This window comes from Mirounga angustirostris, unplaced genomic scaffold (assembly GCF_029215605.1).
Source record: "Mirounga angustirostris isolate CCGP_5_RB_7025 unplaced genomic scaffold, mMirAng1.0.hap1 SCAF_15, whole genome shotgun sequence".
Lineage (NCBI taxonomy): Eukaryota > Metazoa > Chordata > Mammalia > Carnivora > Phocidae > Mirounga > Mirounga angustirostris.
The window spans coordinates 81,420,206-81,445,484 of NW_026991723.1; the positions used below are offsets into that span (position 1 = coordinate 81,420,206).

The 25,279-nt window shown below is 43.7% G+C and overlaps 1 protein-coding gene across 7 annotated transcripts in view; it reads right to left on the reverse strand.

Moving 5' to 3' along the window:
* Positions 1–19,675, reverse strand: part of TTLL11 (tubulin tyrosine ligase like 11) — a 228,728-nt gene extending 209,053 nt beyond the window's left edge. For 3 of the 7 annotated variants that reach the window (XM_045883072.3, XM_064579517.1, XM_064579518.1), the window contains exon 1: positions 18,899–19,671. In XM_045883072.3, coding sequence (XP_045739028.3) covers positions 18,899–19,594 — 696 coding nt within the window. In that variant the 5' untranslated portion in view covers positions 19,595–19,671. Of the gene's footprint in view, positions 1–18,898 lie in introns of all 7 variants that reach the window. The other 4 variants (XR_010407731.1, XM_064579516.1, XM_054509405.2 and 1 more) reach the window with 3 other exon arrangements.
* Positions 19,676–25,279: the final 5,604 nt, after the last annotated feature.

Consider the following 25,279-nt stretch of genomic DNA (forward strand, 5'->3'; position numbering starts at 1 on the left):
AGTGCACTTGACTTGGCAATGACAAAGACCTGGGTTTGAGTCCTTTGGCCAGCCTGGCCTCGGTTACCTCATCTGTAAAGCAGAGCAAAGGTATATCGCCTCCTTGCCTCAGCGGGGGGCCAGGCAGCTCCATAAAGTGACAGCAGTAACTCTGCCACCCTTCTGCAAGGAGGGCCTGTGATCATGCCCTGCTGGTTTCTGCAGGTTGACTCGGTCACAAAGTACCATCCCCGAGCACTTGGCACATGCCAGAAACTGACCAGGAAGCCACTCTCCCTGCCCTCAAGGAGGCTTTCCCTACTTTCAGTTCACCCCCCAAGCCCTTGATACACCTTGCACACCACAGCCAGAGGGGTCTTTCCAACATACAGAGGTGATTTCTGTCACACACACACACACACACACACACACACACACCTGTTTACAACTACCCAGGGGTTCCGCAGAGCTCTCAGTTTGCAGTTGGGACCTTTCCTCTGCCCACCTCTTAGGTGGGTAGCATCATCCCTCACTATCCCTCCCTCAAATTCTGTGTCCCAGCTGCAGTACAAGGCTGGCAGTCCCCTCAAGTTCCCTGTGTTCCAGCTTGCCACCCTGTTGCTGGGCTTGCCGAGCCAAGTCTGAACACTGGAACCCTTGCTCAGCCCTCTCTTCCTTTCAGACTCAGCTCAGAGGTCCCCTCCTTAGGATGCTTCACTGAGCCCTGCATCTGAGTCCTTTACCATTGCTCTTCCTCCTGCACGGAGTTGTAATAACTAGAGAGTGAGCTCCCTGCAGGGAGGGACCCACAGGGAGTCATTTCTTTGTTTGCCTAGTGCTCAATGGAGTCCATGGTGCAAAATAAGGGCTCAGGACATGTCTGAGGAATGAATGAAAAACTCATTTCAGCCAATAGCTATGAAGAGTCTACTATTCTACAGTGTGCCAGGCTTTGTGCACTGGAGTGTGATGATCTGCTAATAAACAATAATAACCAAGACCTATGTGGTCCTTGCACTAGTTGAACTTAAAATCTGGTGGGAAAAAGAGAAAATTAAACAAGCCATGACAATGATGCTGATCTGTACTACGACAGAAAAGACCTGAAGACAGAGGAGGACGGACATAGGCGGGAGGAGAGAAGATCAACACAGACTATGAAAAATAGCAACACCTCACCAATCTGGAACTCTGCTATCTCTCTTATCCAGAAAGTAGTAGGAACCCAGAAGGAAGGACTAGAGGCTACTTAACAGCCAAAATCTGTCAAAAAGACTGACTCTTATTTCCCTGAGTGCCTCTGACACACACGAGCCTTTGCCAAAACCTGCAGGTTGACCTCATTTCCCCTCCCTCTGCCTCCAGCACACTTCCTTCATAACTTCATAACTTCATAACTTCACAACTTCATAACTAATAGAACCCTTAGCATCCCACACTGGACTCATCAGCTACATCTGCTCCCCTGAGACTGAGGCCCCCAAGGCCACCATGTGAGGCTTTTTTTTTAGGTCATGCACAAGGGTGCCATGATGCTGGTCACACGCAGGCACCTTTCATATTTTGAACACTTTCATATATTTATAATTTATATATTTATATTTTTATTCTATAACAAATGAATTATTCATACAAATATTAGTTATTATATAATATTTATATATTATCACAGGAAAAGGACTTGTTGATTTAAACTGGGAATTCAAAAATATTCTGGTTCAGTAAACAAACATCAGATGATTTTAGCTGGGCAATTTTATATTGATGACAAGAATCTTCTGGCAAATGGTACTCAAGTGTCTTGTTTTAACAAGAAAATATGTACTGTTCCCCTTTGACAAATCAGATTATCAAAAGACTGTTGATCTTTTCTTTCTTTCCTTTCTTTCTCTTTCTTTCTTTTTCCTTTCTTTCTTTCTTTCTTTCTTTCTTTTCTTTCTTTCTTTCTTTCTTTCTTTCTTTCTTTCTTTCTTTCTTTCTTTTATTTGACAGAGAGAGAGTATAAGCAGGGGGAGCCGCAGAGGGAGAGGAAGAAGCAGGCTTCCACTGAGCAGGGAGCCCAATGCAGGACTCGATTCCAGGACCCTGGGATCATGACCTAAGCCAAAGGCAGACGCTTAACTGACTGAGCCACCCAAGTGTCCCAAAAAACTGTCGATCTAATAATATCTAAAATAGACTGTGTTTCTAAATCAGATCTGCTTTTACATCTGATGTATAATTGATGAGTACTTTTCATTTTTTTGAAAAATTCCTCATTAGTATTAATGCACTAGTTAAACCATATTGCAGTTCAATTTAGCTGATGTTTGCTTCTTGTGCCAGAATATTTCTGAATTTTAAGTTTAAATCAACAAGTATTTCATTATAATGCCATGTAAATATTATCTAATAACTAATATTCATTTATCATCAATAATCCATTTGCTGCAACAAATTCATTATTGAGATGTAAATAATTTATTGACTAACTTTTTTTTTTTTCCTTGAGGAGGGGGCACCTTGTTCTCATTCACACAAAAGGATGGTATAGACCAGTAGTGGCCCTGGTTCAAGGGCAGGGATGGTGTCTACTTGTGTCTTTTATTTTTTTTTAGAGCGTGAAAGAGTGCGAGTAGGGGTGGGGGGCAAGGGGCAGAGGGAGAGAAAGAGAATCTTAAGCAGATTCCGTGCCGAGTTAGGAGCCCAATGTGGACCCGATCTCACAACCCAGAGATCATGACCTGAGCCGAAATCAAGAGTCTGATGCTTGACCGATTAAGCCACAGGCGCCCCCCCATTTTTTAAGTAGGCTCCACACCCAGCATGGAGCCCAACACAGGGCTTGAACTCCCGATGCTGAGATCAAGACCTGAGCTGAGCTCAAGAGTCGGACACTAACTGACTAAACCACCCAGGCACCCCTAATTGTGTCTCTGTTGCCATTGCCTTGAACAGGCCTTGGGGCACAGTGGACATACACCATATATTTGTTGGATAAATAATGGAGAACTTCAAGGCCTCAGGATTTAAAATCATATATGTATGCTCTATTTCACTGTACTTCCTAGAAATACTCCTGCACATTCTAATGGAACAATATTGTATAAACTCTTGAACAACCCTCCTTAGTGACCAGCTGAAGCTTATTAAACTGTCACCCAGCAGGGACCATTCTCCTTTCCCTTTGTTCCCGAGACACAGAGTACTTTTTCTGAGAAGTCTTAAGAATAAGAAGTTTTCACAGCTATCACATACCATTAAAGGAACATCTTTGCAACCTGCCTAGACAGTCATAAAGTTTAGTAATTTCTGAGAAAGTGTCATAAAATCCAGTAAGATGGCAAGGCTTTGTGTAAGTAGTTTCAAATAGAGCTGAGGTTCCTTAAGAAAGGAACAAGTGCACAGGCTAAAGAAAGCTATGTTATCATGGAAAGTAAACCCAGCCAAAACCGAAGACTTGCAGGGGCTTACAAACAGCTGGTTCTCTATTTCTGGCTTAAGCTTTGCAATGCCAGAGATGGGATGAGTTCACTGCCTGGAATCCCTTTATGTCATTTCCCTTTAAAGAAAATAGTCACTTTGAAGGTAGTCCAAAAACACAGCACTAGAACCATTACTGATTACACAGTTCAATTCAATTAGCATTTGCTGAATGCCTTCTCTGCGCCAGGCATTGAAGAACTCAAAGATGAGTAAGACCAGCTCCCTGCTACTGGATATCCTACAGTCTAGGGGAAGAGACAGACCATCTCAATCAACAGCCTTGCCCACCCAGCCCCATCTTGTCCCAGGTAGCATCGTCTCTCCTGAGGTATAAGACAGCATCCTAACTTGCTTCTGCCTCCACTCTGGGGCTCCAATCCATTCTCCAGAGGGATATTTTTCAAAAGGCAGGTGTAAATCATCTTTCCCCTGCACACAGGGAATGGTCTGGCTCCTGAGTGCCCCTAGCAAGGCAAACATCAGATTAGAAGCTCCCATATCAAGCCAGGCCCTCTGTGAGGCCACATCCTCAGTGGGCAAACCAGAAGAAAACCTGCCTTGTCTTGGGTGTTAGCTCAGGGAAGGGGAAAAGAGCCTCCCCTTGGAATGCCTAACCATAACACATACAAGTCTGGAGTCAGACTTTAAACTATGCCTATTATCTTAAAAGCCTAAGACCAAAAATTTAGTTTCCAGTATTCTAGGTTAGTAGAGCCCTCTGAGCCACTGGCACAAGATGAAAATCCTCACTTTAAACTCAGGTCTCAGAGAATTAACAGAGATTAAAGTTCCAAGGAACATGCGCTCACTGTCAAAAAAGAAAGGTCTAGAAATGTCTAAGTGAGAATCCAAGAAAAAGAGAAGCAAAACAATGGGTAAGAGGCAATATTGAAAGAGAAAACAGATGAGAATTTTTCAGAGTTGATAAAAGATAGCAAACCTCAGAGACAAGAGTCCCGACAAATCTCAAGCAGAATGAATAGAAAGAAATCCTCACCCAGGAAGTCATAATGACACAGACAACATCAAAGACAAAGAGAAGATTTTAAAAGCAGCCAGAAGGAAAAAGACACTTCACCAGCAAAAGAAAAAAGTCAACTGAGAACTGACCTCTCAGTAGCAAAAATAGAAGAGTAAACAGTGGCATATCTCAAAGTGCTGAGATCACATAATAGCACTTGGTACTGTATGTCCAGCAACACTATCTTTTAAGAATGAAGGTGAAAGGAAGGTAATTTTGGACAAACAGAAACTGATAGCGTTTATTACAAATAGCCCCTCACCAAAGGAATTTCTGAGAGATTACTTCCAGGAGAAAGAAAATGATCCCCTAAAAAATAAAAAAATAGAAATAAAATTTAAAAAAATAATAATAAAAAATAAAATAAATTAAATTAAATTTAAAAAAAGAAAGAAAGCAAGAAAATGATCCCAGAAGGAAGGTCTGAGTTGTAAAGTGGAATAATAAACAAAGCAAATGGTAAATGTGGGCAAATCTAAAATACACCAAGGCTTTGTAAAAACGAATAATAATGTCTAATTTGTAAAGTTCAAAAAAGGATAAAGTAAGCGAGAACTAATATATTGGACAACAAAAGCATATAAGTCAGGAGGGATGCAACCAAAATGAAATATCCTAAGATCCTTGGTGTTGTTAAGAGGAAAGTAAAGATACTAACTTTAGACTTTGTGTTTTTTTTGTTTTGTTTTGTTTTTTAAAGATTCTGTATTTATCTATTTGACAGAGAGAGACACAGCGAGAGAGGGAACACAAGCAGGGGGAATGGGAGAGGGAGAAGCAGGCCCCCCGCCGAACAGGGAGCCCGATGTGGGGCTCGATCCCAGGACCCCGAGATCATGACCCGAGCAGAAGGCAGACGCTCAACGACTGAGCCACCCAGGCGCCCCCTAACTTTAGACTTTGTGAAGTTAGTTATACACATATTAAATTTTCTAGGGTAACCACTAGAAGAATAAAAATAGGAATGTAAAACTTCCAGACTAGTACAGGGGGGAATGGAAAAAGGAAAAGTCAATTTAAAAACATATGAAATCCATAATCATAGAGGGAAAAACACTAATATAACTCTTCAATGGTCAGACAAAAATATCAGGGCTATAAAATTTGTATAATGCAATCCACAAGCTAATCTGGTATACATATGTAAAATACTGCATTCAATAACTAGAGGATACACATTCTTTTCCGAAACAAATAGAACATCTCCATTTATTAGGCTATAAAGCCAAAAACTGGAAAACAGAAAAAAGCAAGGAGAGCGGGCAAGAGAAAGAGAGGAAAGAAAGAATATCCTTTAACCACAATGCTATTAAGATATAAATTAACAATAAAAAGATAAGCAGAAATAATCTCATATGTTTAGAAACCCTTAAAAAACCCACAAAGCTAAATAACTCACAGGCCAAAGAAAAAATCTTCACGAAAATGCGAAATGCATAGAACTAAAAGGTGAATTTTTAAAAATACTACATAGCAAAACTGTGGGTGCAGCCAAAGTGGTACTTAGAGGCAAGCTTGTATTTTTTTTTCTTTAAAGTAAACTCTATGCCCAACATGGGGCTTGAATTCATGCCCCCAAGATCAAGAGTCTCATGCTCTACTGACTGAGCCAGCTAGGTGTCCCAAGTCTGTAGTCTTGAATGTTTTATTAGAAAAGAGATAGGCTTAGCATTCAACTTAATGTCAGAAATAGAACAACATAATAAGCCTCAAAAGTAGAAGAAAGGAAATCATATAGAGCAGAGAGCCATGAAATAGAAAACAAAAATAGAATGGAGATGATCAATAAACCAAAAGTTGCTTCTTTAGAAAAACAAATCAAATTGAGATCCATATAAAGTACCATAAGTGACTAAGCAAGGATACTTAGCCTAGCCTGGGGTGTGTGGGAGTGGAGGGGGCCAGAAAGACCTATGGAAAAGAGGAGGCATGAGCTGATCCTTGAAGGATGTGTAAGAGTTAGCCAAAGAAAGGAAGGGAACATTCTAAGGAAGAAGGAAAATATGACCAAGGTAAAGGGGAATGGTACAGCATGAAGGCTCAAGAGAGCCACTCACAGTGCGGTGTTGGTAGTAGATAAAGTTCAAGGCCTGAAATACGTGAAGTATAGAGAAGCTTAGGGCCCAGATATTAATAAAAAATATTCAACTGAGTCTTTACTGTATACCTGGTATCATAAGCTAAATACATGATTATATTTTTTAATGCTGGCAACAAGCAACTCCCAATTGTATTACACCCATTCTATAAGTAAAGAAACTGAGGTTCAGAGCAAAACTTCCCCACGGTTACATAGTGAGTTATTCCAAACCCAATATCTGTGTGGTTCCAAAGTCCATGCTACACTGCACCTCAGGTCATGGAAGTCTTCATATGGACCTTTTGTAAGGAGCCTGAGCTTTATCCTTGAGGCAAATATTCAAATCTACCCCACAAAAACCAAAACTCACTTTTACAGTGAAAGTCTGGAATGGCGTCACAGCTGCCACCAGGACAGAGTCCCTTTCATACAGGTGTCCAAAAAGTCGACGTACCAGTAACAGGCAATATTGCAACGCAGAATGACAACAGGACGCACGGGGCTGACATGAGTTCCTGAGGCATGTTTACAATTACTACCTGGGAGGCAAGTACTGTTCAATGACGAGAACTGGATAAGCACACGGCACTTTTCCCGACATCTTTATTGAAATACAATTCACATACCGCACAAGTCATCCACGTCGAGTGTACAGCTCGACAGTTTTTAGCACAGTCATCGAACTGTGCAACCATCACCACAACCGATATTAAGACATTTTCATCACCCCAAAGAGAAATCCTGTACTAGCAGTCGTGCCCAACTTCCCCACCAAAAGCCTCCCCCACCCCTGGGCAACCACGGACCTACTTCCTCTATACAGATTTCGCTATTCTGAGCGTTTTGTATAAATGGAATCACATCACGGGCGGTCCCTGTGGCTGGCTTCTTTCACGTAAGATGTTTTCAAGGCTCATCCATGTTGTGGCATGTATCAGTGCATTCCTTTTTATGGCCAGATAATATTCCACCACATGGATAGACCATGTTTTGTTTACCCGTCAGCTCATGGACATTTGGTTGTTTCCGCTTTTTGCCTATTGTGAATAATGCTACTATGAACATTAGCATAGTGTTTTTTAGTGAACATCCATGTTCAGTTCTCTCAGGTATATACCTAGGAATAAACTACTGGGATGTAGAAATTCCATGTTTAACATTTTGAGGACCTGCCAAACCATTTTTCAAATGGCTGCACCATTTTACATTCCCACCAAGAGCATATCAGGGCTCCAATTTCTCCACATCCTCACCAACACTTATGATTTGCTTCTTTAGACATCCTAGTAGGAACAAAGTAGTATTTCATCGTGGTTTTGATTTTCATTCCCCTAATGGCTAATGATGGTATGTGACATTTTAATACAACCTTTAATGTGTCCTTTTTTTTCACACCAGAGATATTTTGACAAAACCTAAGAGACAAAGAAATAACCTATTGAAACTTTCCACAGTTTCATTACCCAACTGTATGCGAAATGCTTAAACCTCAGCCTATGGGAAGAAGATCCAGGAGTCAGATGTGGGGAAAGGGTCAAGGGTAGAGAGAAAATCAAGCACATCCACTGAGTAAATTATTTGAAAATTTAAAAGTGGCTTTATGTTCTAATGTGGCTATTTCAATTTAGACATAATAGCTACACAAAAATAGTCCTATCAAAATGCCCTGCTTTGAACTAGGAATAATTACCAGAACTAGATTTGGCAAAGACAGGGAAGAGATTCACCTAGTTCACTCTCTTCTCCAATATTTGTCATTACATCTTTCAAAAGCAGGTACTTGTAGGAACTCTCATATACTGTTAAGTAGAAACTGCTACAAGTGAAAGAAAGAAAGAAAGAAAAGAAAGAAAGAAAGAAAGAAAGAAAGAAAGAAAGAAAAAGAAAGGACAAAGAAAGAAAGAAACTGCTATAATTCTTGGAAAGCAAATTAGTGATACGTTCCAGAAGCCTGAAAATATACATATCCTTTCACCCAAATACTTCATTTCTGCAAAGTTTATTTTAAGAAAATAATTTAAAATGTAGGGGAAAAGGACTCTAGAAAATTTTTTCACAGAGGAATCAATCTAAACATTTACTAACATGAAAATAAATAAATAAATTTCACTGAATGAGATTTTTTTTTTAACAATTAAGATGACATTTCTGAAAGTTTTTATAGCATAGGAAAATGTCTAAATTATAATGTGGGCATTAGTGTTAACATAATAACACTAGATCAGCTTTGTAAAACATTGACATTAATCACATCAGCTGAAATTTATGCTGAAGAAATGCTGAAACGAAATGCTTCAAAAAGAAAAGGGTCATTGCATCTGTGTAGTAGGATTATAAATTTTTTCAATTTTTTTTCCAAAATTTTAGTATTTAAACAATGTGCTTTTTAAATGAAACTAACAGCCAGGCTCAAAGCCCAGTCCTGTACTGATGACTTAGGTAATTAAGTAATTTCCAATGGTCTTATTTATTTCTAGGGGGCCAGGAAATCATACTCAATTTAAATGGGCAATGTGGTCACTGGAACAAGACCCAGCCTGAGAGCCAGGAGACCCGGCGTCCAGTTCTAAGCTGTATGTCGCCTAACAACTCTGAAGGGTGGGAGAGTTGAAATGGAACCAAGACTTACTATGTAGTGGCTTTGGCATGCAGGTTATATATGTTATTAAACATATGTTATTAAAATGGGACAACCACCCTATGAGACAAGTATGATGCCCCCCGTGTCAGAACTAATAAGTGGTGGGGGTCCAAACCCAAATCTAACTCCATACCATAATGACAACTATGAAACAGAAATAATGAAGTCTACCATACTCACTGCACAAAGTTCAAGTCAATTAGATAAATGTATGTAAAAGTTCCACATAAAACATTTAGCTCTGGGGTGCCTGGGTGGCTCAGTTGGTTAAGCTCAGTTGGTTTGGTCTCAGGTCATGATCTCAGAGTCCTGAGATCGATCCCCATGTCAGGCTCTGCGCTGGGCATGGAGTCTGCTTAAGATTCTCTCTTTCCCTCTGCCCCTTCCCCCTCCCCTCTCTAAAAAAAAGAAAAACCCATCTAGCTCCATAGAAATATAAGACCTTAAGGTTCTCAACACAACCTGTTAATCCATTAGAAGTTTAACAGCATCTGAAGATAGAACTGTGTGTGTTTTCTACCCTCTTGAGCCAACAAGTCAACAATAAGTAAGGACTGCTTTTAGTGAATAGGAATGAAAAAATTTTTAATTAGAATAAGGGAGATTATGCAAGGCAAATGACTATCTATTAGATGTTTAAATAATCAACAGGGGAACGGCTTACAATGCATATGAGACAAAAAGTAATTATCCACAATATTTATAAACCAATAAGAAAAACATCAACATAAGCAAAATAGAAACATAAACAACCTGAAAGATAAATGAACAAAGAATACATTTAGGCATTCCACAGAGGAAATAGTACAAAGGACTAGTAAGCATACTGAAAGCCCAACCTCACTGACAAGCAGAGAAGTGTAAATCAAAAGAACACATTTTTACCTATCGATTGGGCTAAGATTTAGAAGATTAATAGGAGATGGATTGCAGAGAAGATGAAAAGATAGGCACTCTCAACATTGCTGGTGGCATTTGATGGTGACCATCAAAACACAAAGTACATATACCTTCTGACCCAACAATTCCTAGGAATTTATCCTACAGAAGTATTTATACAAATAAACACTTATTGGGGTGTCTGGGTGGCTCAGTCGTTAAGCGTCTGCCTTCGGCTCCGGTCATGGTCCCAGGGTCCTGGGATCGAGCCCCGCATCAGGCTCTCTGCTCAGTGGGAAGCCTGTTTCTCCTTCTCCCACTCCCCCTGCTTGTGTTCCCTCCTCTCTGTGTCTCTCTGTATCAAATAAATAAATAAAATCTTTTTAAAAAGTAAAAAAAAATAAAATAAACACTTATTGTCTGAACAACGATGTCCACTGTGCCTTTCTTTGTCATTGCAAGGGAAAAGCGTGGAAACAATATCCATCAATAAATTTTATGATGGTATATCCATAAAATGGACTATTAGATTGTTATTAACATGATATGAACCCATACTTACTAACAGAGAAAGATGTCCATACTAAAAAAGCAGTTGCCAAACATTATACATATTGTTTAACTGCAGTATTTAAAATCATGTATGTTTAAATTTATATACTCTATATGTATCTCTTGCATCTCTATATATGATTCATATTGCGGTGGTCATTAGCACCGTTCACCAGATATTCTGATTATCCTCTTTATACCTTCATGGTAGGACCGCACATCCCCAAGCCCTGTGAGGTTAGCCATGCCATGTAACGCTTTGGTGAGTGAAATGTGAGCACAGTCACTTCTGGGTAGAAGTCTTAAAAGTCAGCGCACGATGTGCACATTCCCTTACCCTCAGTGACTCAGTGAAGCAGGTGTTGAGCTGGAAGCATGGGTCTCTGAATAACAAAATGCTGACAGCCCCCATCCCTCCTCCCCCCATCAACCTGCACTGAATTCCTGAGCATGAGCAAGAAATAAATTTCTGTTGTTATTAAGCCACTGACATATTGTGGTTGCTTGTTACTAGAGCACAATTTAGTTATCCTGACACATGCAGGAGTAAGAAAAAATTCTGGAAGGATACATACCAAACTGTAACAGTGGTGTTGCCTCTTAAGGAGAAGAGTTAGAAGGGAAGGGGATGGGGTGAGGAACGTGGGCTTGGGGGTTATTTTATATACTTGGGAACTGCATACATTTTTTATAAGCACATATTGTTTTTGGATATTGAACAAATTTATTTATAAATAATCTAAGATGTCCAGAAAATTTACCATTGTTGCTTTTTTAGATTCCAATAAACCACAGTTCTGAGACACAACTAGAAATAAAATCTCCCTATGAGCATAAAAAACAAAATAGGAAAACTGTCCTTCATAAGAGTTCTAGGCAGATGGACAGAAGGACTTTTTGGAAAAGTAACATTCTACCAAATTGGGATGATGGGCGCAGGAGAAAAACTGCCCTATTCTTCCAGCTCCATGAAGGACAAGGAGGTTTTATTCAGACGACAAGAGAAGCAGATGGGGCTACAGAAAGAGTCGTCAGAACTGCCTGCTAGGACTTACAAAGGCATTTATAAAAATCACTAGATAATGGTTCAAACACACCCAGGGAAACAAACACACACACAAATGGCAGCCGAGGCAGCTGTTACAGGCACGACTGGACGTGACGTGAAAGGAGAGATATTAGTCCATGTGGAATAGAGAACCAGGGTCACTGCTCTCTCCAGCAAAACACCAACCTTTGCAGAGGAATCTCAGGGACATAACGTGGCTGCAGGGGAGAAGCCACAGGAAGGGAGGAGTTCAAAACTAATGAAAGGACAAGCAAGGTTATTTGCCTGTTCATACCTCCACGTTTCTGTTATAAAACTTAAGGAAGATGTCACAGAAATTCACTGGAGGGAAAGCCAAACAGGTATTCCTACTGGAAACACAGGCACTTTAAAGATTTTCTGATTGAACCCTCCTATCAACCCTACCAAGTATGTGATGCTCATTCCTAGAGATGAGACATCTTCGGCTCAGAGAGGGAGAGCAGTTGCCCAGGGTCACAGAGCCAAGATTTAAACCCATGTCTGGCAATGGTGTTTCCAGAGTCAGTGGGAGGACTGTAGGGATGACAGTAAAGAGTAAAGAAACCAGCTCAGGAAATCCACATCTCGTCCACATAGCTAATGGGTATGTTCCCAGGCACAACCTCAGTCCTCCCTGTGAACTCAAATAGCTACAATAAGCTTCCCACGGTGATGTATTTGATAATTAATACACCAAAGTGTGAGGAAGGCACCAGGTTCAAAATAGCAGCTTTAAATTTTTCAATTAAACTCACAAAACCTTAAAAGTATGATTGGTTCAAAAAGTTTAAGTCCGTGTTATTTTAAAAATTTTAAACCTAGACTATATCACGTTGACATTCATTTAAAATGTAATTGTCCCTTATCCACAGAGAGCTTTGTGGGTTTTTGCTATCTGCTGTATCCCAAGAACCCAAATATAGCCTGGCACAGAGTAGGTCTCAAAATATTTATGAAATGATTCCAATGAGCTGGTCATAGATGCTCTGGTTAATCAGTAACCTATATATGCAGACTAAATTCTATAATAGTTTTTTCCTAGTTTTTAAAAAAAGTAACCAAATAAATAAATAATAAATAACCAAAGTCTGTGATTGCTCAAAGGAAGAAAAATGGCTAACATTTACTAACTACTCACAGTGTCAAGCATGGGGTTAAGGCAATTTACACACATTCCCTTATTTAATCTCACAAAAATTCTGCAAGGTAGGTGTCATTGACTTGTTACAGATCAAGAAATTGAGGTCTAGAGAAGGCACTTAAAGAGTGGGCAGTTACTATTATAATATGTCCTTTTCAAAGAACAGATTTGAAAGAAAAAGAAATTGTATAATTGAATTTTTGCGTTCGACTTCTGCTGATACAAACCCAGAATCCAGAATGCTACCAAAATTGAGGCTCTTTACAATAGAGGGTATGTTTACATAACACGGGAAACAGCTCTAGGAATTATGGGCTAAAAAAACAAAATTTTAATTTGTACTAGCCCCTGAACTTGAATATGAGCCCCTGGAACTTATTCTTTAAAGGACTGTTTGAGACATTAGTGTGGATTCGTGAAGCTATTGCACATACCATATTGTTCAAACAATAGCGGTAGTGAATTGTGATTTTTATGGCCAGACAAGCTCAACTGGCAAAGGAAAAATTCTGGTGGACTAGCATTAAAATAGCATGTCTGTTGAAAGGAGAGCATTTGATGGAGTAGGATATAAACCATTCTTACATATAATGTTGTTTTCAAAAAACGGAACGTAAACTGCAATGACTATCATTGGGACAAGAAAGGGAAGTAAGATTAAACTATCCAGTTTTTCATTTTATACTCCTACCTTCTTCCAGAAGGAATGAGATACAGCGATTCATAGAGCAGGACCACATTCCATAGAGGAGCAAGGCAACTCAGCTAGTCAAATGGCACCCAAATTACTTCTCTGTGGGCAGCAACAAAACAGGATTTGGAAGGTACAGTCACCAAATGCTCCCCCTGCCAGGCAGGATATATTTCAACGTGTTTTATTTTAAGTCCTATCTGCAATACCGCTCTCCTGGTTCTGAGCGGCTCCACTGTCATTTGAGAGTTATGAGTCAGACCAACGGGAGGGTTAACGAGTGGAGAATTATAAAACACACCAACAAGTGTGCTTTGGAACAAGACAGACCACTGTTTGAACCCTGACTCTGCCTCTTAATTGCTGTGCCCACCTCAGTGTCTTCAAGCATTATCTGGGACTAAGAATAATAGAGTAACTCCTGGCAGGGTGGATTTTAGCAAAGGATTAGCAAAGAAGACAGTATAGGACTATACGCTGGTTCCAGGCACAGGCCCTGGATGGTTTTGCCACTTGTTACCTGTGGACTTGGGCTAGCCCTGCACCAACCTCTCCCTAAGCCTCAGTTTCCTCATCTGTAATTTGGAAATGATAATAGCATCTACTTCAGGGGCTTGCTGTGAGGATTACATAAAACAATCCATAGTAAATGTCTGATATAATTTGTTTTTAAAGATTTTATTTATTTATTTGAGAGAGAGAGAATGAGAGACAGAGAGCACGAGAGGGAAGAGGGCAGAGGGAGAAGCAAACCCCCCGCTGAGCAGGGAGCCTGATGCGGGACTCGATCCTGGGACTCCAGGATCATGACCTGAGCCGAAGGCAGTCGCTTAACCAACTGAGCCACCCAGGCGCCCTGATATAATTTTTAATAAGCATAAAACACTAAGTACAATGCCTGGCACAAAGCAGATATTTAATAAGCAGTAACTAATATTATATAAGTTATAAATAGGACAATATAATAAGTGTATACATATTCTAAAGAAGGCTGGATAAAGTTCAGAAAACAACCCATGATTTGGAGTCTCTGAAACAAAGAGCTCTCACTGTAATAGATCTTGGGGCAGGGGCTTATGCAAGCTATTATCAACAAACGTCCTTCTATGGAATCTCTCAGTGCCCTCGTTCACGTCAGCTAGCTGGTGTCCACAGCACCACTGAGCATGTATACAGAACCTACATCTCCAAGGAGGGCAGCTCATAACAATAGTGGCATCTATTCTCCTTGGTGTCTTTTCCCTAAGGTTTCATTACTGCTGGTGTCAAAACTGCAAAAGAATATACAGGACTTACACAGTTGAAAGAGGACCATACAAGTCCACAAATATTTACTGAGTATCTACTAGGAGCCAGGAACCATCCCTCTCTTTCATGTGGCAACTTCAATAGTGACTCCATAAACCTGATCTGGCTATTCTAAAATAAACTTTCACCTTATCTATTAAGTTCACAGAGCTAACATTTGTGAATTTTCCTTTGAGAGGCAAATTTAACTTTGTAGACACAAGTGGATTAGATCTGACCAGCGTGGAGAGAACTGAAAAGAGAATCATCAGAGAGTTGGCGTGGTTCACCTGGGGCTGAGAGAGTGGGCAAGAGAAGCTGAGTCTATATATGGCAAGATCCTGTCATATTCAGACAGAAGCGCAAGCTTCTCTGCGTGGCCTCCAACATCCTCCGTGATCTGGCTCCTTCTTCATCTCTCCTGCTCTCCCACATGCTCCCTATGCTGCCATCGTCCCATTCTGCATACAAAAGCTGATCCATGCTCCCTGCCTTTGTTCCTATTCTGTGTGGAATGGCCTTCACCCATTCAGCACCCAGATTGGACTGCCATTGTGTGCACGTCTGTCCCTCACACTGGGAGCTGCTGGAGGGCAGGGAGTGAATCCCATTCACATCCAGATCTGTAACTCCACCCCAGGGTCTGCAGATAGAGATCCAGTAAGAAACAGTTAAGAGCCCAGAACTGAAGGCTGGTTTCAAACAGAGAGTCTGTTTCAAATGCTAGCTCCGCCAATTACCAGCCGCATGACCTTGGAGAAGTTAACCTCTGTGTACTTCAATTTCCTCTTCCGTAAAATGGAGACAATGAGGCACTTTACTGGGCTGTTGGGAAAATCAAATCACTGCAGCTACATACACAGGGTAAGAGTTATGTAAGCATTCATCACAGCTGCTGACATTCACAATCATTGTCGTTAAATGTATGTGTAATAAAGAAAAGTGAAGGAGGAAGAGAGACCGTGACCTGTAACCGAGCAAATGTTAAATTCACATGCTGGCTACATGCTGCCTTGCTCAATGGACCCTGTGGTGTGGCCCCTCACTATGCACTCACAAAGGAAAGACTTTTACCCTGGTTGGTGTTCATGACCTTATTTCTTACCTGGGCTACCCACCCACCCCTGCACTTTGTTGGTACCTGCTTTATAAGTTACTTGTCATGCAATCAACTTTAGAGTAGGTACTAAAAATACCATAATCATAGCTTAAAGCTGGAAGGAACTTAAAGTTTACCCACTCCAGTACTTTTGAAAGTCCACATTCTAGGGTATCAAGATGAAGTGTGAGCTCTGTGGCAAGTATCATCATTTGGTGAATATGTGCCCCAAGTCAAACACCACTCCCGCCCTCACAGGAGGACCAGGACCTCATAGACTCATAGGGAAGAGTGACATTAAGTGAATAATCACACATCTAATAGTAAAGTCCTACTGAGGTGAGTGAATTTGTTTTAAAATATACCAGAAGGAGCAACTCCACTTGCAGGCCAATATGCTTTCTGACCAAGAAGTAAAAGGCAGGACTGGGGTGGAGGGGGCAGTTACAGGTAATGCCTGGAAACTGCCCCCTACACTGTTCACCAGTGCAAGGGCCTCGTGTAGACTAACATTACCATTATGTGGCTGCCACGGGAGAACCATTAAACTAGCTAGCCCAATCTACCCCCATTTGATAGACAGGCAGACGAAGAAGCCTAAAGAGTTTAACTCACTTGCCAAACAAGCAGAGTCGATACATGGAAGAACCTTAAACTCTTTTAGTGGCTCACTCAGCCTCCCAAAAACAAGTCCACATCCCCCATCTGACCCCTGCTCATTTCCCCAGCCTCCCCTCACCACCATCCTGCCGCCCACTCATATCCAGCCATACTGAACTACATGCAAAGCCCCAAAGGTACCTCTATGCCCATACTACGCCCTCTACCAGAGATCCAAAGTCGACAGCCCCTAAATAACTCCCACTCCTCTTCAACACTCAGAACTCAGTTTATACCTCTCTCCTCCAGGAAACTCTTCTTGAGATGGCCTTCCTCTTCTCCCCCAGCACTTACACCTTTACATAGGGACAGGGAGACACACATCACATAATGTGTTCATCCATTTAACAAGTATTTATTGAACACCTTCTATGTACCAAGCACCTGAGGATACAGCAGTAAATAAAACAAAGCCCTTGCCCTCGTGGAGCTTACATTCTAATGAGGGAAACAGGTAATAAACAAACAATACATAATATAGTGTCGAGTAGAGTTTAGCGCTATAAAAAAGATAATAAAGAAGAGCAAGGGTTGGAGGAGGGATCACAGGGGAAGGCTTCTCTGAGGAGGTGGCGTCTGCTCAAAGAGCAAAAGTGACAGAGTGAGCCATGCAAATAACTGGGAAAAGAGCATTTCAGGAAGCAGCAGTAAAGATCCTATAATCACTGCAATGATTTTTTTTTTTTACTTGTGTTTTTTCCCTACTGAACTATATAAGGTCCTTGAGGGCAGAGGTTACGTCTTAAGCATCTTTGATTCCCAGGGTCCAGCATCCACAGCAAACGCTCACAGACTGAGTGCATGAACCTGGCATGCATGCCTGCTGGTTTCTGAGTCCTTCTGGCTCCATCTCTCAAGATCTAGTCAGCTTTGTGTCGCTCTCTCCCACGGGGCTAAGCTAAGCACAGGCCCTCCTTGGGCCAGTCATCCTCGCCTGGTTCTGGGCCTGGTTTCAGTCCCTGGATTCTCATTAGGACCATGGCACTGACAAGTTCTCCAATTCTATGATGTTTTGGCCCTCATATCTCTGGCCCAGACCTGGGACCCTGCCCAGAACTGGGAGCCCTCCTCCCAGGTATCCTAGGCATAGAAGTCCTCCTCTGAATCCCAAGCCCCAAGCCTGGGGACCCTGACACCCAGGGAGTGGAGAATGGGGAGTGAGACTTCCCCAATGGCTAACCCCTACCTACCTGGAAGTCTGCCCTGCTTGATTCTTGACTTCCCTCCAAACTACATGACTCCTTCCTCTTGGGACATCAACCTTCTGACCTCATCAATTCTTTCTGTGGCCATCTCTCTGTGTGTTCCAACTTCATAAAACCATTCCTGAATGTCTGCCATAAGCAAAGACAGAGCTAAGTACCTGAATCTTCGTGTTGCCTGTTGTGGACTCCTGTTCCATCAGCAGACCATCTGAGTCTAAGTCTCCAGACCTGACTCCCTTAAATCACAACCCCACCACTCCTGGAACCCTGTTAAGTAGCCTTAGAAGCTGAAAAGAAAGTCAAATGGCTTTATGCAGTCAGCCAGCTGCAACAGGCACCCCTCTGTGTCCCTAGTGCTGCATCCCTGCCCCCACCAGGTCTAAAATGGGTCCAGGGATGAATAACCCATTCCTTCACTCGCCCTTGCATCCACCACTTACTGACACGCACCATATGCCAAGTCCTAGAATGTAAAATACAGTTCCTGCCCTGATGATGATGATGGTGGTGGTGACAGTGATGGAGGAGGAGAGAGAGGTGAGGGTGGTAGGATGTTACCATTTATTGCACACTTGTGCTATGCCACAATAAGCAGTGAGTCTTCTAATACTAATACGAGACAGGTATTATTAGCTTCACTTCACAGAAAGGAAACAGGCTTAAGAGGTGAAGCAACTTGCTCAAAGTCACAGAGCTAAGTGGCAGGGTGTGGTGAGACCCTAAGTCTGTCTGCCTCCAAAGTACCAACTGTTCAACTGCCACACAGTAAGTGCTGAACGAAGAGAACTTAAATGAAGAAGTGAAAGAGAGGGTCCCGGGCCCCGAGGGCCCAAAGCTGGGGGAGGGGACAGGCATAAAAGCTAAGATCTACAACGCAGGGGAGCGCTGAGGGCTAGAAGCCAGGGCCGTAGCGTAGGGGAGCCCGGGGAAGGAGTCGGCCGACCTGACCAGGAGCGGGCTGAAAGCCTTCTGGAGGAAGGGACTTTGGGGGCTGGGCCTCGAAGGATGAGCACCCGGAGCGCGGCGCTCGGCAGGAGCTCCGCCCTCAGCCCTGGCCTGGGCCGCCGGGTCCTCTGAGGTCGAACTGTCCACCCTCCCGCCGTGCCCACGCGGCCGGGCCGGGCCTCACCTCCTTCCACTTGAGCTGGCGGATGCTGATCTTCAGGGCGTCCAGGGAGGTCCTGGCCTTGGAGCTGTCCACGGTGACCGGCCGCTGGGAGCAGTACTCGTCCGCCGAGCGGCCCGAGCTCCGCCGGCAGCCCCGGCCCTTGCTCCGGGGCTTCCGGTGCGGACAGAGGCCCCGCGCCCGCGCCGGCTGCGGCTTGGCCAGGGGCAGCGAGGGCAGCGGCCGCGGGACGACGCGGGCGTCCCCCTCCTCGGCCGCGCGGGGCTGCGCCGGGGCCCCCTCCCTGGGCCGCTCCTCCGGCGCCTCGCGCTCCGGCTCCCCGGCCGCGCCCGAGTCCACGCCGCCCTGCTCCGCCGCCGCCGCCGGCGCTTCGGCCACCGCCACCGCCTCCGCCTCCCACCCGGCCGCCAGCTCCCTCTCGGAGCTGCCCCGCTGCATGGCGCTCAGGGCCGGTGCCAGCGCCAGTGCCGCCGCCGCCGCCGCCGCCGCTCCGCCGCCCCGGCCCGCGACCAAACTGCCGCCGCGGCCACGCGCTCCCCGCCCGAGCCCGTTGCCATGATCGCTCAGGCTTCGGTTGACAAGGGCAGTCGCCTCCTCGGGACGGGGCCCGGGAAGGGACAATCGCCGCCGGAGCCGCGGCCACCTCATAGGCGACGGCGCCCACGTGATCAGGCCTGTCACAGAAGCGGCGGCGGCCATCTTGGAAGAGGGCGGAAAGCCGCCTGGGCCCGCCCGCCCGGGAGACGGCACGGGCCTTCCGAGGGCGCAGAACTTGGGAGAGGCAGAAGATGAGATGGAGGTTACGAAGGTGTTGGGCGCTTGTGCGGCTCCTGAGCCCGGGGGCTGCGGAGGACGGACCAAAATCTCAAACAGAGGCCCACTTTCCCCCACCTCCCATACACAGTTGCTAGAATAACTCCCTCGGAAGGAGGAGACAGAACCTCGCCCCGTGGAGGGAACTGCACCATCGGGAAGCACCTCAGTCTGACGAGGAACAGGCCCAGTCCAGGCCCTGGGGGAGCAGCTATCCGCTGAAAGAAACACCTGCTGGTCCCGGGAGAGCCCCAGACGGAGAAGGGAGACATCTTTCCCTGCTCTCAGAGAACGCCCCATGGGGTGGAGAAGCCCTACGCATTCCCAGTCAAGTTGAGGGCATTAACACCGCTTTTCTTATTATGTCTTGTGTGTGTGTGTGTGTGTGGTAAAATAAACACAAAAGTTACCATTGTAACTTCTTTTAGGTGTGCAGTTCAAAGGCATTAAGTGCATTCGCATTATTTTGTAAAAACCATCACCAACATCCATTTCTGGAACTTCCATCTTCTCAAAGTGAAACTCTGTACTCATTAAACCATAACTCCCCAGCCTCCCTCCCCCCAGCTCCTGGCAACCACGCTTCTACTTCCTCTCTATGAATTTGACTCCTCCAGGGACCTCATTACATACAAGTGGAATCATACAATATTTGTCCCTCTGTGTCTAGCGAATTTCACTCAGCATAATGCCTTCACGGTCCATCCATGTTGTAGCATATCTCAGAATGTCATTCCTTTCTAAGACTGGATAATGTTTTGCTGCATGAATCTACCACATTGTCTGTACCCATTCACCTGTCAGTAGACATTTGGATTGCTTCCACCTGTTGGCTATTGAGATTAATGCTGCGAGGAGCATGGGTGCACAGATACCTTTTCAAGTCCCTGCTTTAATTTCTTTTGGGTTGCAATATATCTTTAAAGCCAATCCAAGGAGAGCGTTCTCCCCTCTCACCTTAGGGAGCCACATTTGTTTGTTTTTGTTTGTTTGTTTGGGGGTTTTTTTTAGGGAATGCAGTTGGGAAGGTGTAACTTCACCTTCACCAACTTCACCCCAGACTGAAGACAGTAACCGTAACTGCACACCAGTGGCCCCTCTTTCTCACTCATCTCCCCTGGTCTCTTGTCTTTGTTTTGGCCCGGGGATTCCCTGTGTAAATAAACTGCCTTGAAATGCACCAGTCATAAACTCAAGAGGCCCAAACATCCTTTTAGCAGGCAGAGGGCGCTCTCATCTCTTTCTCTGGAGGCCACCGTGGTTTATTTCAGGGTTTAAGTATACTCATGTGACTGCCTGTACCTGAGTTATCTGGGTGCTTATTTAGAATGCAGGTTCCTGAACCCCAACCCCAGAGATTTTGATGCAGAATATTTGGGTGGGACTGGGGGTCTGTATGTTAAATTAGCTCCTCTGCTGATTCGAAGGCACCCAGTGTCAAGAACCATTGATCTAATCTATGTCAAGGCCTTTGGAGATCCGTGCAGCTGTCCGTGGTACCAAAGAGAAGCCCTCACCACCCCCCAATCTCTTTACACCACCCTACTTACCCCACCAAATCCTGTCTCTCCTCCTCCATCCCTGGTCTTATCGAGGGGTACTGCCTTTATTCAGTCATCCATGCTTGAAAGTTGCAGCGCCTTAACTTATTCCTTTCCCCAGCCTCCTAAATCCATCTCCAAGTCGTATACATTTTTCACTGAAATGTCTCTCTCATCTTCCCTCTCTTGTCCATCCTCATTATCGTTGTCCCAATTCAGCCGTCAGCCTGGACCATTGCACCAGCCTCCTCATGGGTTGCCCTACATTGGACCTCACTCAGATGTCTCCATCTTGGATAAGCTTTCCTCAGTGCCCACAAGCAAATAGTTAACTCTCTCTACCCTTCTACTGACATACGTGATAACCCTCTACCATGTCTGTCACACTGTATAGAATCATCTTAGCCCCCTCCAGTAGTCTGAGAAGGAACATGTCTGGTCTGATTTATCTCTATATGTCATTTCCAGGGGCCAGAACAAAGAGGTCCTCAGAAAGTAGTGTGAATGCATACTTTAATAGTTGCTTTTCACTTCATTTGCCAAATCTGGAAAGACCATTCCATGCAGATATAGTCATATTCATTTGGCCTTGCATCTCAAAAATCTGCCTCAGGGCCTTTGCACATGCCCTTCCTCTGCCTAGAACACTCTTTCTCTAGAACTCTGCCTACCTCTCCTTCAGCATTTAGTGTAGATGATACATCTACAGAGATACCTCCAATTTCTCAATCTAAATCAGCCCTCTTCGGATGAAATAGCGATGCAAGAGAGAAAAACAGGAGGAATTACAGGCAGGGTACAATTAAGTGCCAAATAAGGCAAGGAGTAAAAAAAATTACTTAGGTAGGAGTTCAAGGAATGGAGAATTTACTGTAAATTAGAAAGCTAGATAAGACTTCCTATAAGAGATGGAATATAAACTAAGTCTTCAAGATGGAGTGACAATCAGATAGATAGAAAGTAGCTGGGGTGGTCATTCCAGAGGCTGTGGGCAGGGCTGCCATGTGCTGTCATGCACATACCCAAGGGGCCTCAAAAGGGCTGAAATCCAACTTGTGCTCTGCCAACCAAGCCTCAGCCACTGAGGCTTTGTCCACTGGAAGGGGGCACCTTTGCCAATTGGTTCATAGGCTCCCGGGGCTAGTGGAGGTCCTACAATGAGAGAGAGGTGAGGAAAAGGCACAGTGCAAGTAGATTTAAGAAGTGGATAATCGTAAGTCTCTTTGGGACCACACTGGTTGAAACACTAGCCTTAGAGGGAGGGAGAACAGGAAAGAAGGCCCATTTGATTTCATTGTCAGATCTTTGAACACTTCCGTGAGCTCTGACTCCTCAGGGAACTGTGTTAGTGGAAAATCCAACCCCAAACGGGACTCCTCAAAGAGAAGCCGGCTGAGGAGCAAACAGCAGGTTAGAATGAGGGCCTGGGACGACTTCTCGAAAATAGGAAAATGTGTCAAAAAGTGGATCCCTCCCATAGTTCTCTCCTTTTCCTTCACAGCACTCACTACAGCTTAGAGTGGGAGTCTCGCCTGTCTGTTTATTTGCAGTGGTCTGTCTTGCTGGCCAGAGTCCAAGTGCCAGAAGTAAGGAGCGTGCTGTTCTTGCTGACCACTCGATCCCAAGGCCTAGTTCGGTGCCTGGCAGAACTGTTTCTTGAATGAATGAATGAATGAATGAATGAATGAATGAATGGAAAAGAAAACTCAGATATTCAACAATAAAGAAGTAATGAAGCAAATGGTGGCAAATGCTGTCAATGACAACTCTAGCCGCTTAGGAAACTGTTGATGATGTAACATTAAGCAAACGGGGGCAAGCATTGCAATGACAATGCTGAGACACTGTTCTGCATAAACAGGGCCTGGAAGAATACAGAGACAAAGGAGAACAGCTGTGGATCTTGGCTGAAATTTGCCTCGCAATTTGGGTACACTGTATCAACCTTGGGGCTCTTCATATCCTTAGACCCAGAAAACCATCCCATTTCTAGAGACTTATGCCATGAATCGGAAAGGCAGACGCAGCTTTCCATGGTGATGTATTACCAGGAGCAAACCTCTCAGCCCCAGGCTCTGACCTAAGCATTTTACATACACCTCATCCTGTAATCTAAACAACAGCCCTGGGATAAGTCCTGTTACGAATCACATTTTACAGATACAGAGAGAAACTGTTACCCTGAGAAGTCACTTGCCCAAGTCACATGGCCAGGAAAGGGTTCCAACTCAGCATGGCGTGACATTAGCACCCAGCTCCCAACACCCACACTCACCCCCACACCAGGACTTTGTGCATAAAAATACTCAACATATGGAAAAGAAGGAAAAAAAAAAAGAGAGATGAACCAAAAAACAGAGTCTTAACTATAGAGAACAAACAGATGGTTACCAGAGGGGAGGTTGGGGAGTGGTGGTGAAGTAGGTGAAGGGGATGAAGAGAACACTGATCATGATGAGCACTCAGTAATGTAAGGAACTGCTGAATCACTGTATTGTACACCTGAAACTAATATAAGACTATATGTTAATTATACTGGAATTAAACTTTAAAAAAGTTGTAAAACCAAAAACTAAAAAAATTTTAAAAATAAAAGCTAAAAACATACTCAACATATGTTTATACATAACTGAGCCCATATGTATGTCTATGTATTTATACGTAAATATATATACACACTAATCCTGAGCTATGTGAAAATTATATGCAGAGAAGAACACTGGAAGCAAATATGCCAATATATTAATAGTGGTTATTCTGGGTAGTGGAATTAGGATGACTGATTTTCTTCTTTAATCTTTTCTATATTTTCTTTTCTTTTTTTTAAGTATACTCCATGCCCGGTGTGGAGCCCAAACGCAGGGCTTGAATTCACGACCCTGAGATCAAGACTTGAGCTGAGATCAAGAGTTGGCTGCTTAACCCACTGAGCCACCCAGCGCCCCTATTCTTTTCTATATTTTCCAAATTTTCTGCAATTAACATGCATTGTTTTGATAACTGGAAAAAATAGAATTTTTAAATTAAAAAAATGTCCTCTGATTGTTCTATCACTTTTACAGCAAGTCCATTTCTGGGGAAAGACTTAGGAAGGAACGGTTCAAGGGAGAGGGATGTGAGCAGCTTGGACTCCAGTTGTTTCTGTCCTGTTAGTATCTAAGACCACCACCAGGTGGCGCATGAGGTCCAGGTTTTTTTTTGCAGAGGCTGAAGCCAGATGAGGTGCAGGGAAGGTCTACATCAACCAGCATCTGAGTAAAACTGAAGAGTTCCTGCGTGGCTCTATTTGCAAACGCACTTTTGCACCTCGTGGCTTTTGCAAGTGTTGCTGTCTCTGCCTGGTGCATCCTCCTCTACACCCCAATGACCCCCTGTCTGGTCAGTGAGCTGTTTATCCTTAAGGCCCAGATCCAAAATCTCCTCCTCCTCTTAGACAAAGTGGTGGAGTGTCCAGGAGCACCAGGGTTCCTGGAATAGCGCATGACCAATCTTAATGAGTGAGCAGAAGGCTTCATGTGCAATTTAGGGTTAACTTTCTCAAATAAGTGGTTTCTTTTTGAATAACAATACTAGTCATTGTTCACTGTGCACACGTGTATGAGCAGGGACATCAGTCTTTTCCTGCTCTTGGACTAGAACCGCCACCATCAGCTCTCTTGGGGCTCTGGTCTGCCAGCTGCAGATCTTGTGTCTTGTTAGTCTCCATAATCACCTGAGCCAGTTCTTCATAACCTATTGGCTCTCTTTCTATGCATGCAGTAATACAGAAGGTTCTATGGAGTTTCATGAACTGAGCACATGCATGCAACCAACAACCAAAGCAAGGACCAGAACATCCCCAGAACCCTGGAAGCCCCCATATGTATCCTTCAATCACCACCCCACCCCCACCCCAGGGTAACCACTTTCCTGACTTCTAAGGAGTTAGATCAGATTTGTTTAAAATGTAATAACTTTTAGCTGACTTCAAGTTTTTAATGAATTCAAGCCATACATGATCCACTGGGTGCAGAGAGGATCAGAATGCGGA